General features: G+C 36.2%; 1 protein-coding gene across 7 annotated transcripts; it reads left to right on the top strand.

The window, feature by feature from the left end:
- The first annotated feature begins 17,901 nt into the window (after positions 1–17,901).
- On the top strand, positions 17,902–20,612 carry LOC121995981 (F-box protein PP2-B11-like). 7 transcript variants are annotated; one of them, XR_006115954.1, is made up of 4 exons: positions 17,902–18,384; positions 19,157–19,416; positions 19,595–19,713; positions 19,942–19,963. XR_006115954.1 is itself a non-coding variant. In XM_042549777.1 (4 exons), the coding sequence occupies exons 1-4, from the start codon at positions 17,977–17,979 to the stop codon at positions 20,152–20,154; spliced, it is 651 nt and encodes a 216-aa protein (XP_042405711.1). In that variant the 5' UTR covers positions 17,905–17,976; the 3' UTR covers positions 20,155–20,291. The 7 variants fall into 7 exon arrangements, 4 of the variants coding, with proteins under 4 accessions (XP_042405711.1, XP_042405708.1, XP_042405709.1 ...); XR_006115953.1 differs by having other exon boundaries at positions 17,903–18,384; positions 19,157–19,372; XM_042549777.1 differs by lacking the exon at positions 19,157–19,416 and adding an exon at positions 20,093–20,291 and having other exon boundaries at positions 17,905–18,384; positions 19,942–20,003.
- The last annotated feature ends 1,632 nt before the right edge of the window (positions 20,613–22,244 follow it).

Genomic DNA, 22,244 nt, shown 5'->3' with positions numbered 1-22,244 from the left:
TGCTATGGACTTTTGGATATAAACATGATGTTGTGAAATTTATTTCTTAGACTTGTTGTGAACTTGAACTTTTGGTTGTGAACTTGATGATTTGAACTTGTTACTTGTTGTGTACTTTGTGTTGTGTTACTTGTTATTAGACTTTGATGTTGAGTACTTGCATCTCTTGTTTGTGAATGTTGTGAGCTTTATTTATGGTGAAGTATGAGTTGTTTGTGATTTTATTTGTGAATTTGTTGTTAGAGTTAGTATTCGTATAAGTTTGTGAATAGTAATGTTGTTTGAGTTGTGATTGTTGTGAATATTGTTGATAGATGAGTGTATGATTTTGTAAATTTGTATACATGATACAAATGAAAATAGAAAAGATATGTTTTTTTAAGTTTAGTGATGAATTTATAATAATTCTTCGCTCATATTTTGGTTACTGACGAATTCTAAAAATTTTGTTGCTAACATCTCAATTTTATCGATACTTATCGAATTGCAATAGATTTAGTGGCGAAAATGGGTAAATCGTAGATGAATATTAGCGATACATTCTATTATTTCATCGCTAATATTAATTTTTAGTGACAAATTCTTTTATTTCGTTACAAATCATTTACCGAAAAAAACTATGGATTAGCGACGAAACACTTCATGTCAAAAAAATATTAGTGACAAATATAAAAAAATCGTCGCTAAGTTATGTTTACGACAAGCTTATAACGACGACACTAGCGATGAAAATATATCATCACAAATATTTGTTAGCGACAAATAGTCTTATGTTTGTAACGAAAATTGTCGTCGCTAAATATAAATGTTCTTGTAGTAATAAGACAAGTTGTCAGGATGAGCACCAAGGCCAACCTTTCCAAGGTGTTGTACCGACTTTCGATATCCTTCAAGGGATGATGGGTGAACTAGATATGTCGTTGCACAACCCCCTCTTGGTGAAGGAATGAACTGACCGCTCCTTTAGTAGTCGTAAGATACAACGAAAGGTGTTCCCCTATCACTAGCTTAGACAAAGTAGGTAAATCTGACAATTACCTCTTGAGCTTAACAAAATCCTGTTCACACTTCTGGTTCCATGCGAAACTAGCCGACTTCCGTAAACCTTGAAGAAAGGTAGGCTATGATCAACCAACCTAGAGATAAGTGAAACAAGGTAGTAATCTTCCCCTCAAACCTCTGAACCTCCCATGTGCTCTAAGCGGTCTTGCTGAGCTCGAACTTTCTCCAGATTGACTTCAATCCCTCGTTTGGTTAATATATAATAGAGGAAACACTCACTCCTAACACCAAAAATACATTTACTAAGATTGAGTTTCAAGTCATACCTTCGTAATGTGTTAAATTTCCCCTTTAGGTCACCAATCATATCTTTCGCCCGAGCTAACTTGACTACAATGTTGTCTACATGCACCTTAATGTTTCTTACAATCTAATGCCTGAAGACTCGGTCCATCAACCTCTAGCATGTGGCATCAAAGTTCTTGAGGCCAAAAGCATCACTGTGTAGTAGAAGGTCTTATCCTAGGTGATGAAATTGACCTTCTCCTGATCGCCCCAAGCTAATAGCATCTGATGGTATCCCTGATAAGTATCCAACATACAGATGAACTCATATTCTAAGGTTGAGTCCACCGACTGATTTATTTGAGAATGATGGTAGCAGTCTTTAGGGCATGCCTTATTGAGGTTCTGAAAATCCACGCAAACCCTCTACCTACACCTGTGTAGACTTTGACACCAACACCACATTCGACAACTAGGTCAGGAATTAGATCTCTCAGATATGCTCAACCTCTAACAACTTGGTGATCTCCACCATTATTAGATCTCTCAGATATGCTCAACCTCTAACAACTTGGTGATCTCCACCATTATCACCTTATTCTTCTTTGGACTAAAATGTCACTTCTTCTACTTAATAGGCCAAGCTTCTGGTAGGATATTAAGCTTATGCTCCATCATTTGGAAATACCCTACTAACTAATTGAGCTAACTAAGCAAAGACCTCCTTATTCCAAGCAAGACAAGTCGTTAGCTTCTATTTCACCTCTTGGGGGAGGTCTCACGCCACTTGAGTGGTCTTCTCTGGTTGACTCGGTACAATTTGAACCTCCTCCTACTCTTACTCTACAGGACCAGACAAAGATATCTCTTGCAAGGTCTACACCTCTACCTTGATATTAATGCCTTTGTACTTTAATCTAACTCTCTTTAGGTGGATGTATACTATCTCCACATAACATTTCCTAGCAATAGTTTGATCTCCCCTTACCTCGTCTATTTAGCCACCGGTTAGAAATTTAATTTTTTTTAATGATATGTGAATGTTATTACATTGAATGAGCTCATTGTCGAGCTCCCAAAATGATTTTGTAAGAAGATGAGGCCTCAGCCATCGAGAAGACAATGGTAAGAGTTCGTTGCAAATGCTCATCCCCTAAAGAAAGTGGTAAGCTAATTTGATCAAGTGGCTTGACCTCATGCCCTACGAAGCTAAACAAAGAAGTAGACATGGGGTAGAACTTGGCAAGATCTACCTGCAACTAATGGAAGTTGTCTTTAAACAGAATGTTGACCAAGTTCTCCATGTTAATGAACACTCAGGGGATCTCGTAATTAGCTATAGTGACGTGAACCACGAATGCATCATCATAAGGGGTGACCACTCCCTCTAAATCTCTATGCTCAAAATTGATCGTGAGATCTTCCCTCGATCCTTCTCCAGTTCTAACTCCATAGCTTTCCAACTGCTGACTATGAGCTTTTCTCATTCGGTGGGAGTCTCCATCTGTGACTTCTCTCGAGATCATGTTGATTCCTTGGTGAGGGAGGTTGTCTCTAAGGGGTCCATCACTAAGCGTCATGACCTCTCCGAGGTGGTTCCCAAGACTAACGAGTCACTTTTGCTACTCTCAGGACTCTAGACCAACCTCTTGGCTCAACAAGGTGAGGGCACTTGACAGAGAATCGACGGGTCAATTCGGGAGGCCTAACTTGTTGGTGGTGTTACATATCTTGATAAGCCCATGACACAACTGAGTGGAATGACCATATACTTGATCGAAAGAGCATAAGGGTCTATGCACCTGGAGGGCAGCCATCTCATATATTCCCTAAACCTAATTAGTGCAGGATTCTCATCCAACACCTGAACAACTTTTTCAACACTAGCCTTGATTTGGTGTAATTAAGGAGTTCCCTCGAGACTCCATTCCGAGAGGTCGAATCAGGGAATTTCCTCTTGAGCCAACTGAGAGGTGGTCTTGGCATGTCAGAGTCATTCTTTTTAGCATGCTAGGTCATGTCCACAATGATGTATTTATCTGCTCTTCCTATATGGTTATCGTAGTTGGTAAGGGGCTTTTTCATCAGAGACCAAAAGAAATTCCCCTCTAGCAGCCCTTGGGAAACAATGTTGGTAAAGATCTCAGAAGTGGCAAAGGGTACATCCAGCGCAGTGCCATTGAAATGTTAGATGTACTTCCTAGGGTCCCCCTGCTCCACTACTTAATTGCTAAAGCAGTCAAGGAAGTCTATGGCAATGCTTGCATCTAGGAATTGAAATTCTCATAGAAAAGATAGAGTCAAGCTTTAATCGACTAAACCATCTTTGTGTCAGCCTCGCCAAGGTTATCAAGAAGACCCTACACTTCACTCTATTAGTGTACTGGTGTAGGAGAGAGGTGTTTTCAAATTGACACAAATTATCTTTCGGGTACGAGGATCCAGTGTATTCGCCAATCTATAGTGGCCAAACATGACATGACAACTCCTTGGTTAGGATGGCTTGCGAGAATGGGGTATCTCATCGAGTCGGTCTTTCCTTCTTCTGATTCATCCCAATGGCCTTGATTTTCTTAAACTCTTCCAGCAACAATTCCCAGCCCACCAACTCCTAAGATCGCTTCTGTTGCTAGATCAATACTTCTATGGGTATCTCCATGGGAGGAGGATTTGGAAAAAATTGTCATCATAGGAGCTCTTCCACAGTAGTTGTCATAATTTGACTTATGTTCTCTATAGTCACAGACATCCCCGAGTCAGGCATAGCGACCCGACCTCTCTTATAAGAAGTAGATATTCACTCTCTTTGACTTCTTCTAGCGTCTCTCATCTCAACATCTCAACTCAGATTTTCCATAGATAACGCTAAAATAATCCAGTTGAGATCGAGGGGATGGGTTGACTCCTTGGTGCATCAAAGCCTTCCTCTAGTAGGTTGGACTTGAGTCAAGTTGGCTCCTCACACATTGGTTTATATTGAGTTGGTGGCTATCTGGTCAGCAACTATCGAGTTGGTAGCTCTCGAGTCGACAATTGTCGAGTTGGGCAATGTTAAGACTTTGGGACACCAAGTGAGGAGTTGTCCAGCTCTAGGGGAGGTTTTCGGCAATGATGATTGCATTAGAAAAATTGAGAAAATCAAAAAATAGGTAAAGGGGAACCAAGGAAGACCTTGGCGAAACCTCTTCGGCGCTCAAATGAGGCATCGACAAAAAGAGAAGAGAATGAAGAATTTTGTTAGTGTAGTTAACACTAATGGTCAAACTCAAGTTTTGATAAATAACAAATGAATTAAAATTAGGTGTTATATTTGTCTAACCTCTTTGCCGAGTGTGCAAGAATTGACGGGTCTAGAGGACCTAACATCAGGCTAAACCCCAGTTAAGTTTAAGGACCTAATAATTGGCACGAAGTCCAGATAAGTCAAGGCATAACCAAATATCTGGCAGGAAGTCTAACTGGATCTGCAGGATCTAATAGTTGCCTGAAGTCTAGTTAGGTCTGTGGACCTTACAACTAACAAGAAGACCTGATGGGTCAAGAGGTAAGTCAAGTGACTGCAAATGGTAAGTGAAGTCACTGGAGGAGTGATTTTGACCCAATTTTGTCGCGAACTGGGAATCAAATGATGTAGTATCAAACCCCTCCTACACTAATATAGCATAGGAATGACTCGGGTCGTCCGCCAACAAAAGCAACGATAGGATGGTAAACTTAGGATCGTATATTATTTCTATTTTTTGGGAGTTTTTAATATGGAATTGGGATTTGGGTTTTTTTTATTCTAAATCTAAGAAATGAAAAGCAGAACAAGAAAGAAACTAATCTAATGCTGGAATGAAATTTAACTAGGTGTCAATAATTAATCCATAACACATTGTCACTCTACGCGATGGGTTAACTATCAACGCAATTAAACTAAGGATCGAAATAGCGAAGCATCAAATGAAATCTAATCTAAATAATGGAAGACAATGCAAGTAATAAAACTATGTCTACCCTAACTAACCATTGAAGATTTTCCTACATCGCATTGTCATGCTACGATACAAGAATATCTATCAATGAGAATAACATGAAACATAACAAAGAACTCAAACATGCATAAAGAAAACAACAATCAAACAAAGATAATTAACTAAACAACTTTGTAATAATTAAACAAAACCTAATTATGCATAAAAGTTAAATTTGTACCATATTGTCACGCTATGATACAAGATCAACAATCATACATAATGAACTAAACAAAGTACCAAAACTAAACAAAGTGCAATCTATCAATCTAAGAAGCAATAACAAACATAACACCCTAATTAAGCAATTAACATGAAAGTAAACTAACAACTAAACAATTCAAACATAAATGTAACTAAAATATCCAAAATGCATAACAACAAGACTAAACAAATCAAACATGGAAATAAATTAAATTAATCAACCACATCCATTCCTCCACCAATCCAACTACCAATCGACTACCCTTTGTCGTCACACACAAAGAGCCCAGATCTGGAACACCATCACTGGTGAACAACAAACCCAATGAATGCCTACTGCTTACGGAACAGCTTGCTTAAGTGATGCCGGAATTGGAAAGCTTCTGCCGGAATTGGACACACTGAGATGCTAGAGTTCTGCCCACCTTCGGAACACCATCCGCGGGAAGTTCACAGCACTGCTCAATGACATGAGAAGAAGAGTACACGCCGGACAAGAAGAAAAGGGCAGCCGGCTTCCTCTGCCGGAATCCTCTGCTTTCGGAACACCGTCCACAGGAGATGCCTGCTGAGGTAGGGATGAAGAAGGTGCTTGTCGGAGAAGAACGCCTCGCCGACAAGAAAACCCCCAGACCCAAGCTGCTGTCCGCTCAAAGAAACCGCCGAGGTTGCTGCCGTCGCCGCTTGGAGCAGATTGGAGAAGAGGAGGTTGGGTGTGGAGGACCGGCCGGCCGGCCGGCGGCAAAGGAAGAGAAGAGTAGCCGCCGGCCGGTGGTGAGGAGAAGAAAGGAGAAGGAGGCGCGGTGCCCTAGCTCCGCGGGGAAGAGAAATCGCGAGAGAAGAGGAGGGACTCGGCACTGTGCCGTGCGGGTGAGAAAGAGGAGTTTCTTAACGGGTTTGGATCTTGGATTTTGAGTTGAGAGTTTGAGTGAGATCCGGATCCGGATCCATTAAGGGGATGAAATTGGGCTTTTATAATCGGGCTTTAAGAGTCGCTTGAGAATTGGGTTGGGTTGTTTTGAAATTGGGTTCCTCTCTTATCCAAATTGAATTGAAGTTTTGAATGAACCCTTGGATGTCTTGATCTTTATGAACGGTCCAGATTACTTTAAATCTTGATGGAGCACTGGATGATTAGATCTGAGTGAAGGAGCAGGATCTCACTTTACCAGGATCGACGGCTCATATTAATTCAGCTTGATCTCCTCCGTTTAACCTCCAAATCAAGTCAGATTTGATCCGGCTCAACCCTAATCCATGGCTCTTTGAATTTCCTACAAAACCAAAATAAAAACATGCGATTAAATTCCATAATTGTAGGAAATTTACATTTAAGTCCAAAATAAATCCTACTCACAAAATATAATATAAGCACAAAAATAAGCATATGAGAAGGTAAAAACGCTAAGTATAAGAGCCAAAATAATACACAAAAATATCCATTATCAAGGAGAGTAATCCGGTGAAGACGAGTCCCAATGGGAGTATAAGTGTTGGTCTGACTTAGGTTTATTTTTTGGAAACCTAAGCTGAGATCAAGATTAGATCCTGGTCATCTTAGACAGGGTCTAATTCATACTATTAGAAACTGTACTAATTCTATTTTGTAGGTAAAAAAATATTATTTTGTTAAGACTAACAATTGTTGTGCAACTCAAACACATGCTTTACCTGAAATGAACAGTACTGATTCGAGGCACCTCAGCTTGGCCAGCTTAACCTCTGAGTTTTGAGGCACGAAGGTGCCTCAATGCAAAGGGCACAGAGATGCCTCAACTCGATGGATAAGTTTTAAGGATAAGAAGTGAACTTCTCATATTTAATCAACACTGATCAGAGGCACCTCCAAAGGGATTGGACGCACCTCCAGTGTTCTATAAAAGAAGCCATTGAGCAGCTATTTGAAAAACACAAATCTAACTCGCGCTGATTCCTTGACATAATCAAGCTTTTGACCATACTACTGCTCTACTACGATGCTACGACACCGACCCCAAGCTTCAACTTCCATTTACTATGAGTCAGTATATTTTAATTTAAGTTGCAATTATCTATTGCTTATTATTGAATAGAGGAAATGTAGGATTGTTACACTTCCTTCAATTATTGGTATTCTGATTACTCTTCTGGCTGTTCTGGAAGATAATTTAGTGGATTGCCCGTCGATAAATCCAAGAGACCTAGGTCTTAGAGTAAGAGTCGTCGAACGCTCCGAACCAAGTAAAGACACTTGTATTCTCATTTTTGTCTTGTTTTATTTTGTTAATTTTCTTCTATGTACTTGATTTCAAAACAAAAGAAAATATTTTAAAATACATGTGATTCACCCACCCTCTCGCGTACCAATGGTCCTACAAGTGGTATCAGAGCAAGATAGCTCTGAATTGGTGTAACAACTAATTGAGCAAAGGGTTTATTTTTTATCTCCTTTTTCGATTTTTAGCTTTTCGATTTAGTTCAAATTGGTGCAATCACCTCTCTGGACAAATTTTCTCACTTTATTTTGCATAATCAAAATTGGTGCAACATCTTTCAAGATTTCTTTCTCCTTCTGTACTACTAATCCAAGACCAAGTTATGATACTTCCTTCTAGTTTTTTTGTGGAAGAATATTCTTAATGGCACAAAACAAAGGTTACAACATTGTACACCCACCACTATTCAATGGAGATGATTTTCCCTACTCGGAGAAGAGGATGGAGGTTTATCTAAAAATCAATATTGATCAGTGGTTCTACATTCGACAAGGAAACACTGCTCCAAAGGACAACAACAACATAATCATCCTCCTAGAAAATTGGGATCCAAAAATAAAGAAGAAGGCATAAATTGACAACAAAGCCCTGAACACCATTCAATGTGGATTGACAAAGGAGGAGCTAAATCGGATTGGACTATTCGACACTACGAAGGAGCTGTGGGATGAGCTGGTCGAACTACACAAGGGCACGAATGACTTAAAGGTAACCAAGAGAAACTTACTTTTAAATAGATTATTTAACATTAAAATGAAGGATGGTGAAATTGTAAGTCATCTCCACGCCAGATAAAGAACATCCTCAATGGTCTTCACTTGATTGGGCATCAACTCGAGAACAACGATATAATAAGGTACGCTCTCAACTCTTTTCCTCGAAGACTATGGGCATCTATAGTAGATACCTATAAAGTTTCGAAGAATCTTTCAAAGTTAAAGTTAGATGAGTTATTTTGTGATATAGAACTGCATAAACAAATTAATTCAAAACAAATTGAGAGAGTTATAGCTTTTCTTATATGTACTCCCAAGGAAGCAAAGCCAAAGACTAGAACAAAACATGAGCTCGAGGATGAATTAGACTCAGAATCTCACACAAAAGAGCAACTAGTGAATTTGGTAAGAAAGATGTTTACTAAAAGAAAGAGGAGCTTCACCAAAAATGACCGCTAGAAAATGGTCAACCTTTCATCTACCAACCCGAAGGCAAACATAACTTGTTATGGATGTCAAAAGAAAGGATATTTCAAGCACGAGTGCCCGAATTTGAAGAAAGACAAACCCAAGACAACTAGAAAAAGGAAGGCACCGAAAACAACTTGGGATGAATCTTCCTCTGAAGAGTTGGACGCTGAAGAATCGAAGCAATTGAACTACCTTGCACTCATGGCAACCAGACTCGAGACGAAAAGTGATTCCGATCAAGAAAGTGAGTTTGAGTATGAGGCAAGCTATGAGTCCATACTTATTTCTGAATGTTCCAACGAGGTAACTTTTAACTTAAATATACAATTTTTTAGAATAATTGCATGCATGATTAGGAAATTAACTAAATATGAAAAATATTCTAAAACACTCCTTAAGAAAACCAACACCTTAAGGAACAATTGAACTCCCAAACTGAAAACTTTAACTCAACTCAAGTTGAAAGACTTGAGGAAGAAAAATCTAATCTAAAAATTGAAATACCAAATTTAAAAGAATTATTGGATAAATTTACCACCAGATCCAAGTACCTAGATACAATACTTGGATCCTAACGAGCTTTGTACAACAAATCCGAAGTCGGATACAAATCTAGCTCAACAAATAAAATCTTTATTTCATTAATAACTCAAAATTTTAAAAAAAAAATCAACTAAAGCATGGGCTCCGAAAGCTTGTCTAACCAAGCAAGTAGAACTAAATAAATATTATATACCCAAAATTAAATTCACTATATAAAAACAAAATCACATAATTCCTTAAATAAATCTAATGAACCAAAACAACCAATTAATCTAGACTTGCTCTACAAATCCAACTCAAATAAAAGCGTAAATCCCATGAACAAAGCTATAATCAAGTATATTACAACTACAAATCAAATCCACATAAACCTAATCAAACACAAGTTCAATAATTCACAAGGAGGTACTGAATTAGTTGGCACCTCCAAAACTTAGCCTACCCATTTGGGTAATTAGGACTAGACTAGAAAGATATTTTGACTCTTGTCCAACCTAGTACCAAGAAGGGGTGAGATGATAGTGTAAGTACCCCATGATAATTTTGATGTGATCAATCAAGTTAAGTTAGGTCATGTGTGTATTTGATACCTTGTGTTTAAGTGTGCAAAAACTTAGGAGCACAAGAAGTCAAGCAAAAGACGTAGCTAGCGAGAAGGATGGCACAGGAGAGAGTCGACGGGCTCGGTGCATCGAGGGATGAGGTGCTGTGGAAGAGTATGTTGGTGCACAAGAAGGAAGCACGCAGTGTTTTGAGGTACGAGAAGTCGAAGTGGTAGCTTGCTCTAGGAGAAGGCCGAAAAATGAATTCGGTGAGCCCTATTCCGGATGGCCAAAATTATCTAAGCAAGCGGAGCCAGAATAGGGAGAAACCAGATAGTCAACAAGTTGTTGACTGTCTAAGTGGTTGGACCATTTCCAGGCGCCCGGATGGTCAGGGTGCCCGGACCTGGTCCAGACACTCCTCGACGCACCCTATGTGAGGGTTGTGTCAGCACGGTTCGAGCGCCAGGATTAGAAAAAGTTTATCTTCGTCGAACCATTGTGACGTGGATAAAACTTTATCCGCGGCTAGATGCCCGGAGCTATAACATCAGCAAATGGTCATATTCGACCAGCAAACTATAAATAGAGCTCTGGTCTCAGTAGTTTAACACAACACTTGAAAACGATCTTCTTTCTGTTCTATATTATAATCTAGTGCTTAAACTGTTGTAAGAGGCTTCTCTGCTAGAAGGAGATTTGATAGTGAGCTTTCAATGTCTTGGACTAGTAATCTTCTGATTGTAAACCAAGTAAAATGATATGTCGCTTCTTTCTTTCTTGCTAATTAGTTTTTATTAAACAAGTGTTTCTTAATTTAGTTTGAAAAGTTGAAAAAGGTTTGATTTTTATTTTTAGGCCAATTTACTACCCCCCCCCCCCCCCCCTCTTGGCAACCTCAAGGGGACTAATAATTGCCATCAAAGCAAGGATGTTTCAGAAGAACTAACCACCGACCAAAGCAATAAAAATAATGGTCGGGCCAAACCTCAAACCGTCAAAGTTTGAGGGAGAGTTCACACACTAGAAACACCGAATGAAAGTATTCCTAAAAATTGATTTTGAAATTCTTTTAATAATAAAGTACGATTTTATAGTACCCAAGGATCAACAAGGCGAAGAGAAAGAAGAGTACGTTTGGATGAAAAAGAACAAAGTGACTTTGTAGCCAACAACAGAGCGGAATATCACTTACTAAGTGTATTACCGCCTCAAGAAGTCAATCGCATCGGAAGCTATACCTCAGCCAAAGATCTCTGGGAGAAATTCCTGTAACTCCATGAAGGCACATCCGAAGCAAAGCTTGCACGATGCGATATTCTTTGGGGTAAGCTAACAAATCTTCACTTAGAAAAAGGTGAGACAGTGGCTCAACTACACGCGAAGATCAAGGAGCTGATCACCAGACTGACTAATCTCGGCAAAAAGGTAACCAACTGGGACTTGGTTCGCTATGCACTCAATGCATTTCCGAGATCTTCAGAATGGACCTCAATAATAGACGTCTATTACATCTCTAAAGACTTGGAGATAAGTACTTTGGAAGAACTCTTCTCTACATTAGAATTATATGAAACTAGATGTGTAGGTATGACAAAAGAATCAAGTCAGAATGTAGTACTGAAAGCTACCAAAAAGGACAAACCCGATCAAACTCAGATATACATAGATGCAAACCAAGAAGCCTATATGGTAAGGAAGTTTTTTAAAAAAAATAAATCTGACAAATTTAAAGAAATGCATAACAGAAAAAATCTAAGAAATAAAAGAAGGTTCGATGCTACCAGTGTCAAAAGGAAAGACACATAAAGGAGAACTATCTAGAACTCAAGAAGGAAAAATATAAAAGGACCAAGGAGAAACAAACACAACAATCACAATTCCACTTGGTACGAGAGATCATCATCCGAGTCCAAAATAGAAGCATATGCTCGACTAGCACTGATGACTAGTTACGAAGAATCAAGCAAATCAGAAGTCAACATTAATGAATGGGGAGCGATATCAGATGAATGCAATGATACAGGGGAGAATCTAGCTTCAGATACGACATGGTAAGTGAGGTATGTCTCTTGTCTCTTGATCAGACGTATTTTGGTATAAAATCCATGTCTAAGACTATGTATAAACTGAAAACCAAAAAAAAGGGGCAGCCCGATATGCGAAGCTCCCACCAAAAATGAAAATTTGAAAAAGAAAAATTTATAAATAAAAATAATTTTAGCAAAATCATGCTTAATAGAGGATTTTGATAAATTAAAAATTAAAAATGCTAATTCGAAAGAATAAATAGAAAATTAAAAAATTTTGCATGTTCAAATTTTACTACCTCGAATGTTAGAAATTATCAAGGACTAAATTAGTACTATAGATTCTAAAAAGGTCAAATCAAAAAAATAACTAAAAGATATATTCCTAGAAAGTACTTGATCAATCTAGTAGGAAGGAACCTACATTTGGTTCCAAAATCATACTTAGATTAAATTTCTTGTGCATATTTCTAATTTTAATTTGATTTAATATTTGTCTTTTAAAATGTTTTTTTTACTAGAAACAGCCTCTTGCAAAAAGCAAAGGTTGCATATAATGGATCATTCCCCAGGACCCCGCATGACGGGAGCTTCGTGCACTAAGCTGTCCTTTTTTATTTATATTTTAATTACCTAACATTTTAAAATTATTTCATATAATTTCTATTTAAAATTAATTAGAGTTTAATTTTTCTAAAAAAGAGGATCTCATTTCTAATCTGTAAAAAAAAATTCAAAATTTTTTGACGGTTGAATTATTTTTTATAAAATTTTAACAAAATTTATTATTTTTCAATTTAAAATATTTTGTAGTGTTATTTTTTTGTAAACTTTAGTGTTTTATAAATACTTATCATATTATCTATCAAAGGAAAAAAATTTTGATTTTTTTCGTTATTGAATTTTCTATGATTTTTTAAAAAATAATAATTTTTAATATTAAAAATTCTCGAACATTCAATTTTTTTTACCAAAATACTTGCTATATTACATAATCAGAAAACTTTTCAAGATTTTTCAAGCTTCTATTTTTAAATATTTTTTAAAGAAATTACATTTTATTCATGAAAATTTCATCACTGGTGTAGATTTATCTGTTTAACTATTATAAAAATTTTCAAATTTTTTCAAAAAAAATAATTTTAAAAATAATTTTTGTTTAAATTGCTTTCTAAATCTCATAAATCAGTTTTTTGAATATTAATTCCAAAAAAAATTCCTAAATATAATTCACTGTTTGTGTATCTCTTAGAATTTAATTTCAATTTTTTTTTAGAGAATACCCCTATTTTTAATGTGATCAAAGGGAGATAGTTAAAAGTTAAGTCTAGGGGAGGTATATTTTTTTTAAAAAAAATTATTGCATATCTAATGCTTTAACTTGCATATTCATTTCACTTTAATATTTTGTTTTACCCTAACTTAACTTGAGTTGATCCACATCAAAAATGGAGAAATTGTAAGTACCCCGTAATGATTTTGATGTGATCAACCAAGTCAAGTTAGGTCTTGTGTGTTTAATGCCTTGTGACTAAATTTGTAAGAACTTAGGAGCACAAGAAGTCCAGCAAAAGATGCAGCTAGCGAGAATGATGGCACGGTAAAGAATTGGTAGGTTCAATGTGTTCGAGGAACGAGGTGCTGTGGATTAGTACATTGGTGACGAGAAGGAAGCGCGTGACATTTTCGAGGAATGAGAAGTCGGAGCAAAAGTTTGCTCTAGGAGAAGGTTGAAAAATGAGTTCGGATGAGTGCTATTCTGGATGGCCGAAATTACCTAAGCGAACGGAGCCGAAACGGGGAGAAATCAGACAGTTAACAAGTTGTTGACTGTCCGGGCGCCTGGATCATTTGTAGGCGCCCGGACGGTCTAGCGCTCATACCTGGTCCAAGTGCCTAAACCCCCAAGGCACCTCTTCAACATGCCCTGTGCAAGGGCTATGTTAGCACAGTACGAGCGCCCAGAGCCCTTCCAAGCGCCCAGAGCTGCCACATCGGAAAACTGTCATATTCAAATAGGCTATAAATAGAGTCTTGGTCTTAGTACTTTAACATAATACTTGAAAACAATCTTCTTTCTATTATACTTTATAATCTAGTGCTTAAACTGTTATAAAAGGCTTCTCCGCCAGAAGGAGATTTGATAGTGAACTTTTAACGTCTTCTGATTGCAAATCAAGTAAAAAGATCTGTCTCTTATTTCTTTCTTGTTAATTAGTTTTTATTAAACAAGTGTTTCTTAATTTAGTTTGAAAAGTAGAGAAAAATTTAATTTTTATTTTCAGGGCAATTCCCCCCCCCCCCCCCCCCCCTCCCTCTCACCGACCTAAAGAGGACCAACAGATAGTACGTTAGGAAAACTTGGTTGAAGGAGTCAAGTAGGGTAAGGCATACCCTTCTTGGTCTACTTAGCTAAGTGGAACTAACCGAAGGTACCTCGCCATATCCTACATTAGTTTGATTAGGGTTTCTCAGTAAGTTGATTAAATGCATAATTTCATTAAAAAGCTTTGTCTTAGAAAGTTGTCGTTGCTCCGATACTTAAGAAGATCTCTGTGCCTCGCCACTGCCTACAAGTCAATTCTTGAAATGTGCATTTAATTAACTAACAGTTAAACCTGAATCTAACACTATTAATTAGAAAATGATAATAAAAAATTATTAAAAGAAAATAATGAGTTAAAAGGAACCTTAGCGATATCTTATCGATTAGAAGATTTCGACAGACTAAAAATGAAAAATGAAAAATTGAAAGTAGAAATAGAAAAATTAAAGAATTTTGTATGTTCAAATATAGCTACTTCAAATTTTAAAAGATTAAACTGACACTTTAAATATTATAAGGGTCAAATTAGAAGAATATGACAAAAATATATTTCAAGAAAATTTTTTATTAATCCGATAGGAAGGAACCTATACTAAATTCTAAAATCATTCTTAAATTAAATGTTTATGTATGTTTTACTTTCAAATTTTTATGCATGTTTTTTTATTAATATTCTAAATAAATTATTTCATTCTATTTATATTCGAAAATAATTAGATATTAATTTTTCTAAGAAAGATTATTTAATTACTTATTTATAGAAAAATTTCATAATTTTTTGTTTATTGCATTATTTCTTATGAATTTTTTAATAAAAATCATAATTTTTAATTTAAATTTTTTTCACGAAGTTATTTTTGAAAAACTTTTTTTTTGTAAAGTTTTATTATGTTTTCTATCTAAGAAAATATTTTTAAAATTTTTTAACTGTTATTGAATTGTTTATGAATTTTCTATCAAAACAAAAAAAATTATATTAAAAATTCTTGAATGTGCAATTTTTGAAAATTTATTTTTTCTGATAAAACAATTGCTCTATCACACTTTCAAAAAATTTGTCAAGATTTTTTGAACTTAAAAACTATTTTTAATATAATTTTTAGAGAAAATATGTCTTTATATAGAAACAAATTTATTACTACTTAGATTAATTTTAATTTTTAGTGAAAACTTTATCTCTGCTTTGACTATGTCTGTTTAATAGTTACAAAAATTTTCATAATTTTTTCATGATTAAAAATATTTTTTCCAATTATTTTTTTCCCAAGATGGTTTATAAATTGTGAAAATTCAGATTTTTGAAATTTAAAGTTCAAGATTATTTTGGATGATAGTCACTCTTTGTTATCCCTTAGACTTTATTTTGAATTTATTTTAAGTATTACCCTATTTTTAATATGATCAAAGGCGAAGAATTAGAAATTTAGTCTAGAGGGAGGGTACATCTTTATTTTTTTACATATTTTTTTAACTACAAAATTTACTACTAATTACCTTACGTTAATTGTTTAAGTTTATCTTAACTTAATTTGGGTTACTCGCATCAAAAAAAGGGAACATTGTAAGCACCCCGTGGTACTTTTGATGTGATAAATCAAGTCAAAGTTAGATCCTATTGTCTTATAATGCCTTGTGTCTAAGTGTGCAGGAACTTAGGAGCACAGGAAGTCTAGCGAAAGACACAACTAACGAGAAAAATAGCACTGAAGAAAGTCGACGGATTCGATGTGTCTGAGGGATGATGTGCTATGGAAGAGTACGCTGGTAGATAAGAAGAAGGCGCGTTGCATTTTCGAGGGACGAGAAGACAGAGTGGAAGGTTGCTCGAAGGCCGGAAAATGGATTCGGGTGAGCCCTATTTCTGATAGCCGAAATCACTCAAGCGAGCAGAGCTGAAGCGGATGACCCGGACTAAAACTCAACTCAAAATTAACTGCAGTTCGGGTGCCGGATCCCCTAGGGCAACCCGGGGGCTCCTCGACCTGCTCGACGATGGGGATAAGACTTATAGGGGTCCATGTGCCCGAAGCTAGTACAGGCGTCTGAACCAAAGAGTTTATCCAGACCCGTTGTGATGCGATCTGTTGCGACGTGAATAAAGTTTTATCCACCCCTATGAGCTCGTACCCTTCCAGGCATCCAGATCAGGGTTATAAACATAGTCTTGATTCCAGTAGTTCAGAACAACACTTGTAAACGATTCTATTTCTGTTCTACTATTTTTTTTTTTTGTAAGTTGTTGATATTGTAAGAGGCCGCTCAAAGGAAATTTTTAGTAAGCTTTAATTGTTTTGGATTAGTAATTCTCTGATTACAAACCAAGTAAATTTTTCTATGTTTCTCTCTTTAATTAATTAGTTTCTTAATTCTTTTGTACAAGTGTTTATCTTAATTAAGTTATAATATCGAGAAAGGTATTTATTTTTTCTTTGCAAGACAATTCATCCTCTTTTTACCGGCCACAAAAGACCAACACATTCGACAACTTGGCACTCGTCACCTCCTTTTACCGACCGCAAAAGACCAACACATTCGACAACTCGGCACTCATCAGCACGACCAAGTGCTTCATCAACTCGGCCTTAGCAACTCAGCTCATACTCAGACGACCCAGATTAGCATTGGATAACTCAGCACGACCTCAAACCAACTTAATTAGTTCGACAGAGTCTTTTATGCAACTCAGCTTTCCAAGCAACTCTTTCATCCTACTTGACATTTTGAAATTATCAATTTAAGTGATCTCAACATATCTAAAATTAAACTTTAAATATATTTCAATTTAGCAACTCTTCTGTAATCTCCGGCTAGCAATTTTCATCGTGGAAGATTGTTTTACACTCGCCGCTGACCATGAGCTTATCAACCACCACAGGTGTTTAGAGTTACGACTTATAATTTTTGAGAATGACTTATAATTATTTTAGTGTTTTGGCCTTAAAAACATTAAAGTCTAATTTTTGTTTTTCAATTTATACTATTAGTCTATTCTAGACGCTTGAAATAGATATCATAGTAAAAGAAATATCATTGTGGATTAACATGGAGCCACTAATTAAAACGAGTGGATGCAAAGATTTAAAAGGTCCAATATCTTCTAGAAATAAAAAATAGTAGTAAAGAGAAAAATCATACTTATTTTTAATTAATATAAATTTATCATATAATAATATTTACCACTACAATTATAATTATCATAATTCACATTATTTTAATAACTAATATGATTTCGCATCATAGTTAGTAATACTTTACATAAAATTGTATAGATAATTTATATAAATAAGAGTATAATCATAATAGTCATGAAAGTACATGAATTATGAAAATTAAATTAATTATGATTTGTATATAATGCATCGAGAAGAAAATTAGACTAAAGTGGATTTTTTAAATAAAACTTCATTCTTCACCTTTTCAACCTTCAATAATTTATTTTAGTATAATCTTTTTTTTTATATTTCATATTTATTATACTTTATTATGAATTAAAATCAGCCAAGTGTGTTTGGGTGTAGTTTCTTGTTATTTACATATGAAGGCCGCATAACATATTTATGTGGGTGAAGACTATATACTTAGAAAGATGAGTTTATATGCGGCGTTTCTCTCTCAAGTTCAATTCGCGTGGCTGGAAGCTATAAGGAGGGGGGTTTGTTGCTCCTCCGAGACGAGGGCCGCCGGCATCGAAGATTCGAAGTGCTATCGTGCGAGCGATTTCGACATGGGCGATCCGGGAATGGAGGAGGTGCTTCCCCAAGGCTGCATCGCCCACGCCCTCTCCTTCACGTCGCCCCGCGACGCCTGCCGCGCCTCCGCCGTCTCCACCACTTTGCTATCCGCGGCGGCTTCGGAGGCCGTCTGGGACCGCTTTCTCCCCGCCGATCTGCAGTCCGTCCTCGCCCGCGCCGATCGCCCCGTCGACTGCTGCTCCAAGAGGGATCTCTTCTTCCGCCTCTGCGACGAGCCGGTGCTCGTGGACGGCGGCAAGATGGTTAGACGCGTCCCTTTTGCTCCTCCTCCGTTCATTTTTGTAGGGTTTCCTTTCTCGCCAGTGTTTGAATCCTTATCCAAAAATCTCCGATCAAATCAAACAGAATAATCCGTACCGACGATGCGGATTTCTCGGTGCTTCTTACTACGAATCTTGTAGAAAAATTGGGCGATTCGCGTAGGGACATGGTTCACCGTCCGGGTCCTCCTTTTTCTTCCGGTTTTTTTTTTATGGATCCCAAAAGTGATTTTTACATCGCTTTCTTCCTCACTTTTACTCCTTTCTTCCGTTTAGCTTATTTTATTAGTAACAATAAGCAACGATATTTTGTCTAAATAATAAATACAGGTGATAAATAAAAGAATATCGATAATTTGATCCATAAAATTTTTTAATTCTACCATAAGATACTCATACTTATGCCTATTCAATTATATCTATTCAATTTAGATCGAATATATATATATATATATATATATATATATATATATATATATATATATATATATATATATATATATATATATATATTAGTTTAAATAAGTTTAATAATTAAATTAATAATAATATTAAATTAATAAATATTAATATATATAATTTATTAAGATTTTTTGCATTTAAATAAATTTTAAAGAATACGTTTAGAAGATAATTTTATTAGGTTTGATTAGATTTATTTGGTTTGATTAGATTTATTTGAATTCCTTAATTAAATTAGGAGTGGATTTTATATAGTTCTCCATTAAAACGATCCTTCCTCTTCGCGTCGCAGTCACGCACAGTGCTTGCCACCCAATCCGATTCGGCGTTGCTCTGCTCTCCGGTAGCATGCCGCCGTGAGTCGCCGTCGGAAAAGAGGCCGCGAGCGGAGTGCTTTTCCGCCGCCATCCGACCCTGCGCCACTTTGCTCGCTGGCAACTAGCAGCCGCCGGAGAAGAGGCCGCGAGCGGCTGTCCAGTACACCGTTCCGGCCGTTCCAGCTTTTCCGGTTCGTTTTTTTACCGTTATATCGTCTGAGAACGGCGTTCCAGAGTAAGTCACATTATTTGCCCGAACTTTGGAACGGCGTGAGGCGTTCCCGTGCCGGAACGCCCGTTCCGGCCGTTCCACGTCCGTTCCGGCCGTTCCACGTCCGTTCCGACGAACCCCGAAGCATCATGAATGCGGTTCGCTTCCCGATAGCTAATTTCTTTGATATTTTTTTTTCCAGACTTTCTCACTGGATAGATCGAGCGGAGCAAAATGTTACATGCTTTCAGCCAGAGCGTTGTCGATTCAGCGGGGAGATACAGAGCACTGCTGGCGCTGGGTTTCACAAACTGATTCCAGGTAGAATCATCCTCCAAATTTTCTTCCATTTGATTTTTTACACAATTCTGTCACGGAAATCTCAATTAATTCTCAATATGGATCATGCTTGTTCTTGAACTAAATTTTGATACCTACACAAAAAATTTAAAATGTTTCCTAATTCTAATTCTATCACTGCTATTTAGTCGATGCATAGACATATCATCAGTTTTTGAAGCTGATATTAGTTTACTGATCCTCTTCAAGGTTCTTAGAGGTTGCTGAACTAATCAATGTGTGCTGGTTGGAGGTCCAAGGAAAGATCCATAGTAAAACCCTTTCTTCAAAAACAACATATGCCGCCTATCTTATCTTCAAACTCTCCGATCACTCTTACGGTCTGGGTCATCCGCTTCAGGAGGCATCGGTGAAGATCGGAACACAGTCGTCTACTACTGCAATTTGCTTGCAGCTCAGTGACATGTATGCTCATTTGCGCGCTCGGAGACATAGGGTGGCTCAGTTCGGGCAGGGTTTATGTTCGCGGCAACGACTATTGACCGTCGAAGAAACTCAAGAGGCAGAAGAGGAAGTCGAGGGAATCGGTGGGCGTGCTCCACGGCCGAGGGATGATGGATGGATGGAAATCGAATTAGGGGAGTTCTATAACTATAGGGAAGAGGGTGAGGATGGGGAGGTGCACATTCATTTGTTAGAAGTGAAAGGAGGGCATTGGAAGAATGGTCTAATAATCGAAGGGATTCAAATAAGGCCTAAGAGGTCTACTACTAGGACCAAAGGTTCGTCGAACTTAACCGTTTACGATCGATCAAGCTCTACTACTAGGCCGACGCCGGTTGCATTTCTACACTGATAATAAATTTTTATGCATTGTAAATATTACTTATTCAAAATTATATATTGAAAATATAATTTTGTGCCACAAATACATTTATTGTCTTTCATTTTTAATAATGTCATTCGTATTTTCTTTTTCTTTTTTAATATTTTAAAAGAATGAAATGCATTTTTTTTAAAAAAAAATAAGCCCTTAAGAGAATACAATAACATTTGAACAAAACATAAGATAAATATAGATTTTTAATATTTGTATTTTTTTTAAATAAAAAATAAAAAGGTGCAAAATATTTTTACCAAGGCAAAGCATAATAAGTTATTTTTAAAAAGGTGTTGAAACATGATTCAACACTATAATAATAATAAAAAAAATGCAATTGCTAATGACATTATTTGAAGGATAATGCATAAATATGATAATAAAAAAATAAATATTTTTACACAGTGAATAATATTTTTGGGTAAAAATAAAAAGGATCCCACAAATTTTATAAATCATATCTAAAGAGTGTCTTTAAAAACAAAATTAAATGTGCGTCCTCTCTTATGATTTTATCTCAAAAATAACTCTTGGCTCATCATTATAGTTTCTACAAGTATAGTAGTTTCCATATTAGAAGTTGTCCAATAACTTTAGTTATAATTTATTTGATTAATTAATGAAATAATAAATCTAAATAAATGGATATTTGAAGTAAAATGTATTTGGAGCTTGATAGTTTTTTAGTTTTAATATTCAAAACTGGAAACAAGTTGTGTCTTTTGACACATGTCTATTTAGCAAGAGACGTATCTATTCATTGTGACTTTTGGAAGTGACTATTCTTAGTCTATAAATAGAGAAAAGATTGTGAAGAAAAGGAATAAGTTTTTTCTCTCATCCAATTTTATATATATTCTCCAGGTTCCAAAATATTTTCTATTGTTGCTTATAGAAAATATTGCAAAGGCTTGTCATATCTCAAAACTATTGACATTACTCCCTTAAGTAAAATATTGAGAGAGGACAAATATAGTTTTTAGGAAAACATATCTCATACATGTTTTAAGTCTTCAACTATTTGTTTCCAAATTTTAGAGATCACCTCATATCATTTTTCCAACAATCTAAAAACTATATTTATTAGATCTCTGAAGAAATAATAGAGCGTAAAACAACCATGGTGACACTAAAGTTTATGAATCAAGACATGGTCAAACTGGATAGGTTTGATGGTACGAACTTTACGCAATGGCAAGATAAATTGAAATTTCTACTAACTATAATGAAGAACTTGTACATTCTTGATCCAAATTTGGAAGATATTCCGAAACCAACTGATAAAGAAGACGAAGATCTAAGGGCCAAAAGAGAGAAAAGGAAAGAAGATGAATTGATGTGTTGTGGTCATATTTTAAATGCCTTGTCCTATCGTCTCTATGATCTCTACACAAATACTACCTCTGCTAAGGAAATATGGCAAGTTTGGAAAATAAGTATAAAGTGGAAGAAGAAGGTACTAAGAAGTTTTTAATTTCCAAATACTTTTATTTTAAATTTCTTAATGATAAACCATTGTTGCCCCAATTACATGAATTGCATGTTATTGTTAACAAAATAAGGGTTATAAAGATTGAGTTACTGGAATCTTTTCAAGTCGGTGCAATCATAGCAAAATTGTCATCTACTTGGAAAAGTTATCGGAAAAAGATTCTTCATAGTTCTGAAGATT

Source organism: Zingiber officinale, chromosome 6A (assembly GCF_018446385.1).
Source record: "Zingiber officinale cultivar Zhangliang chromosome 6A, Zo_v1.1, whole genome shotgun sequence".
NCBI classification, from domain to species: Eukaryota; Viridiplantae; Streptophyta; class Magnoliopsida; order Zingiberales; family Zingiberaceae; genus Zingiber; species Zingiber officinale.
This window is presented reverse-complemented; position numbering and strand designations above follow the sequence as displayed.

Excerpts from the sequence above, each read along its gene's own strand:
- LOC121995981 (XM_042549774.1), top strand. The coding sequence starts at position 17,977 with ATGAGTTTATATGCGGCGTTTCTCTCTCAAGTTCAATTCGCGTGGCTG. Across the intron at positions 18,385-19,594 it reads TCGTGGACGGCGGCAAGATG|ACTTTCTCACTGGATAGATC; the intron begins GTTAGACGCGTC and ends TTTTTTTTCCAG. Across the intron at positions 19,714-19,941 it reads GTTTCACAAACTGATTCCAG|GTTCTTAGAGGTTGCTGAAC; the intron begins GTAGAATCATCC and ends ATCCTCTTCAAG.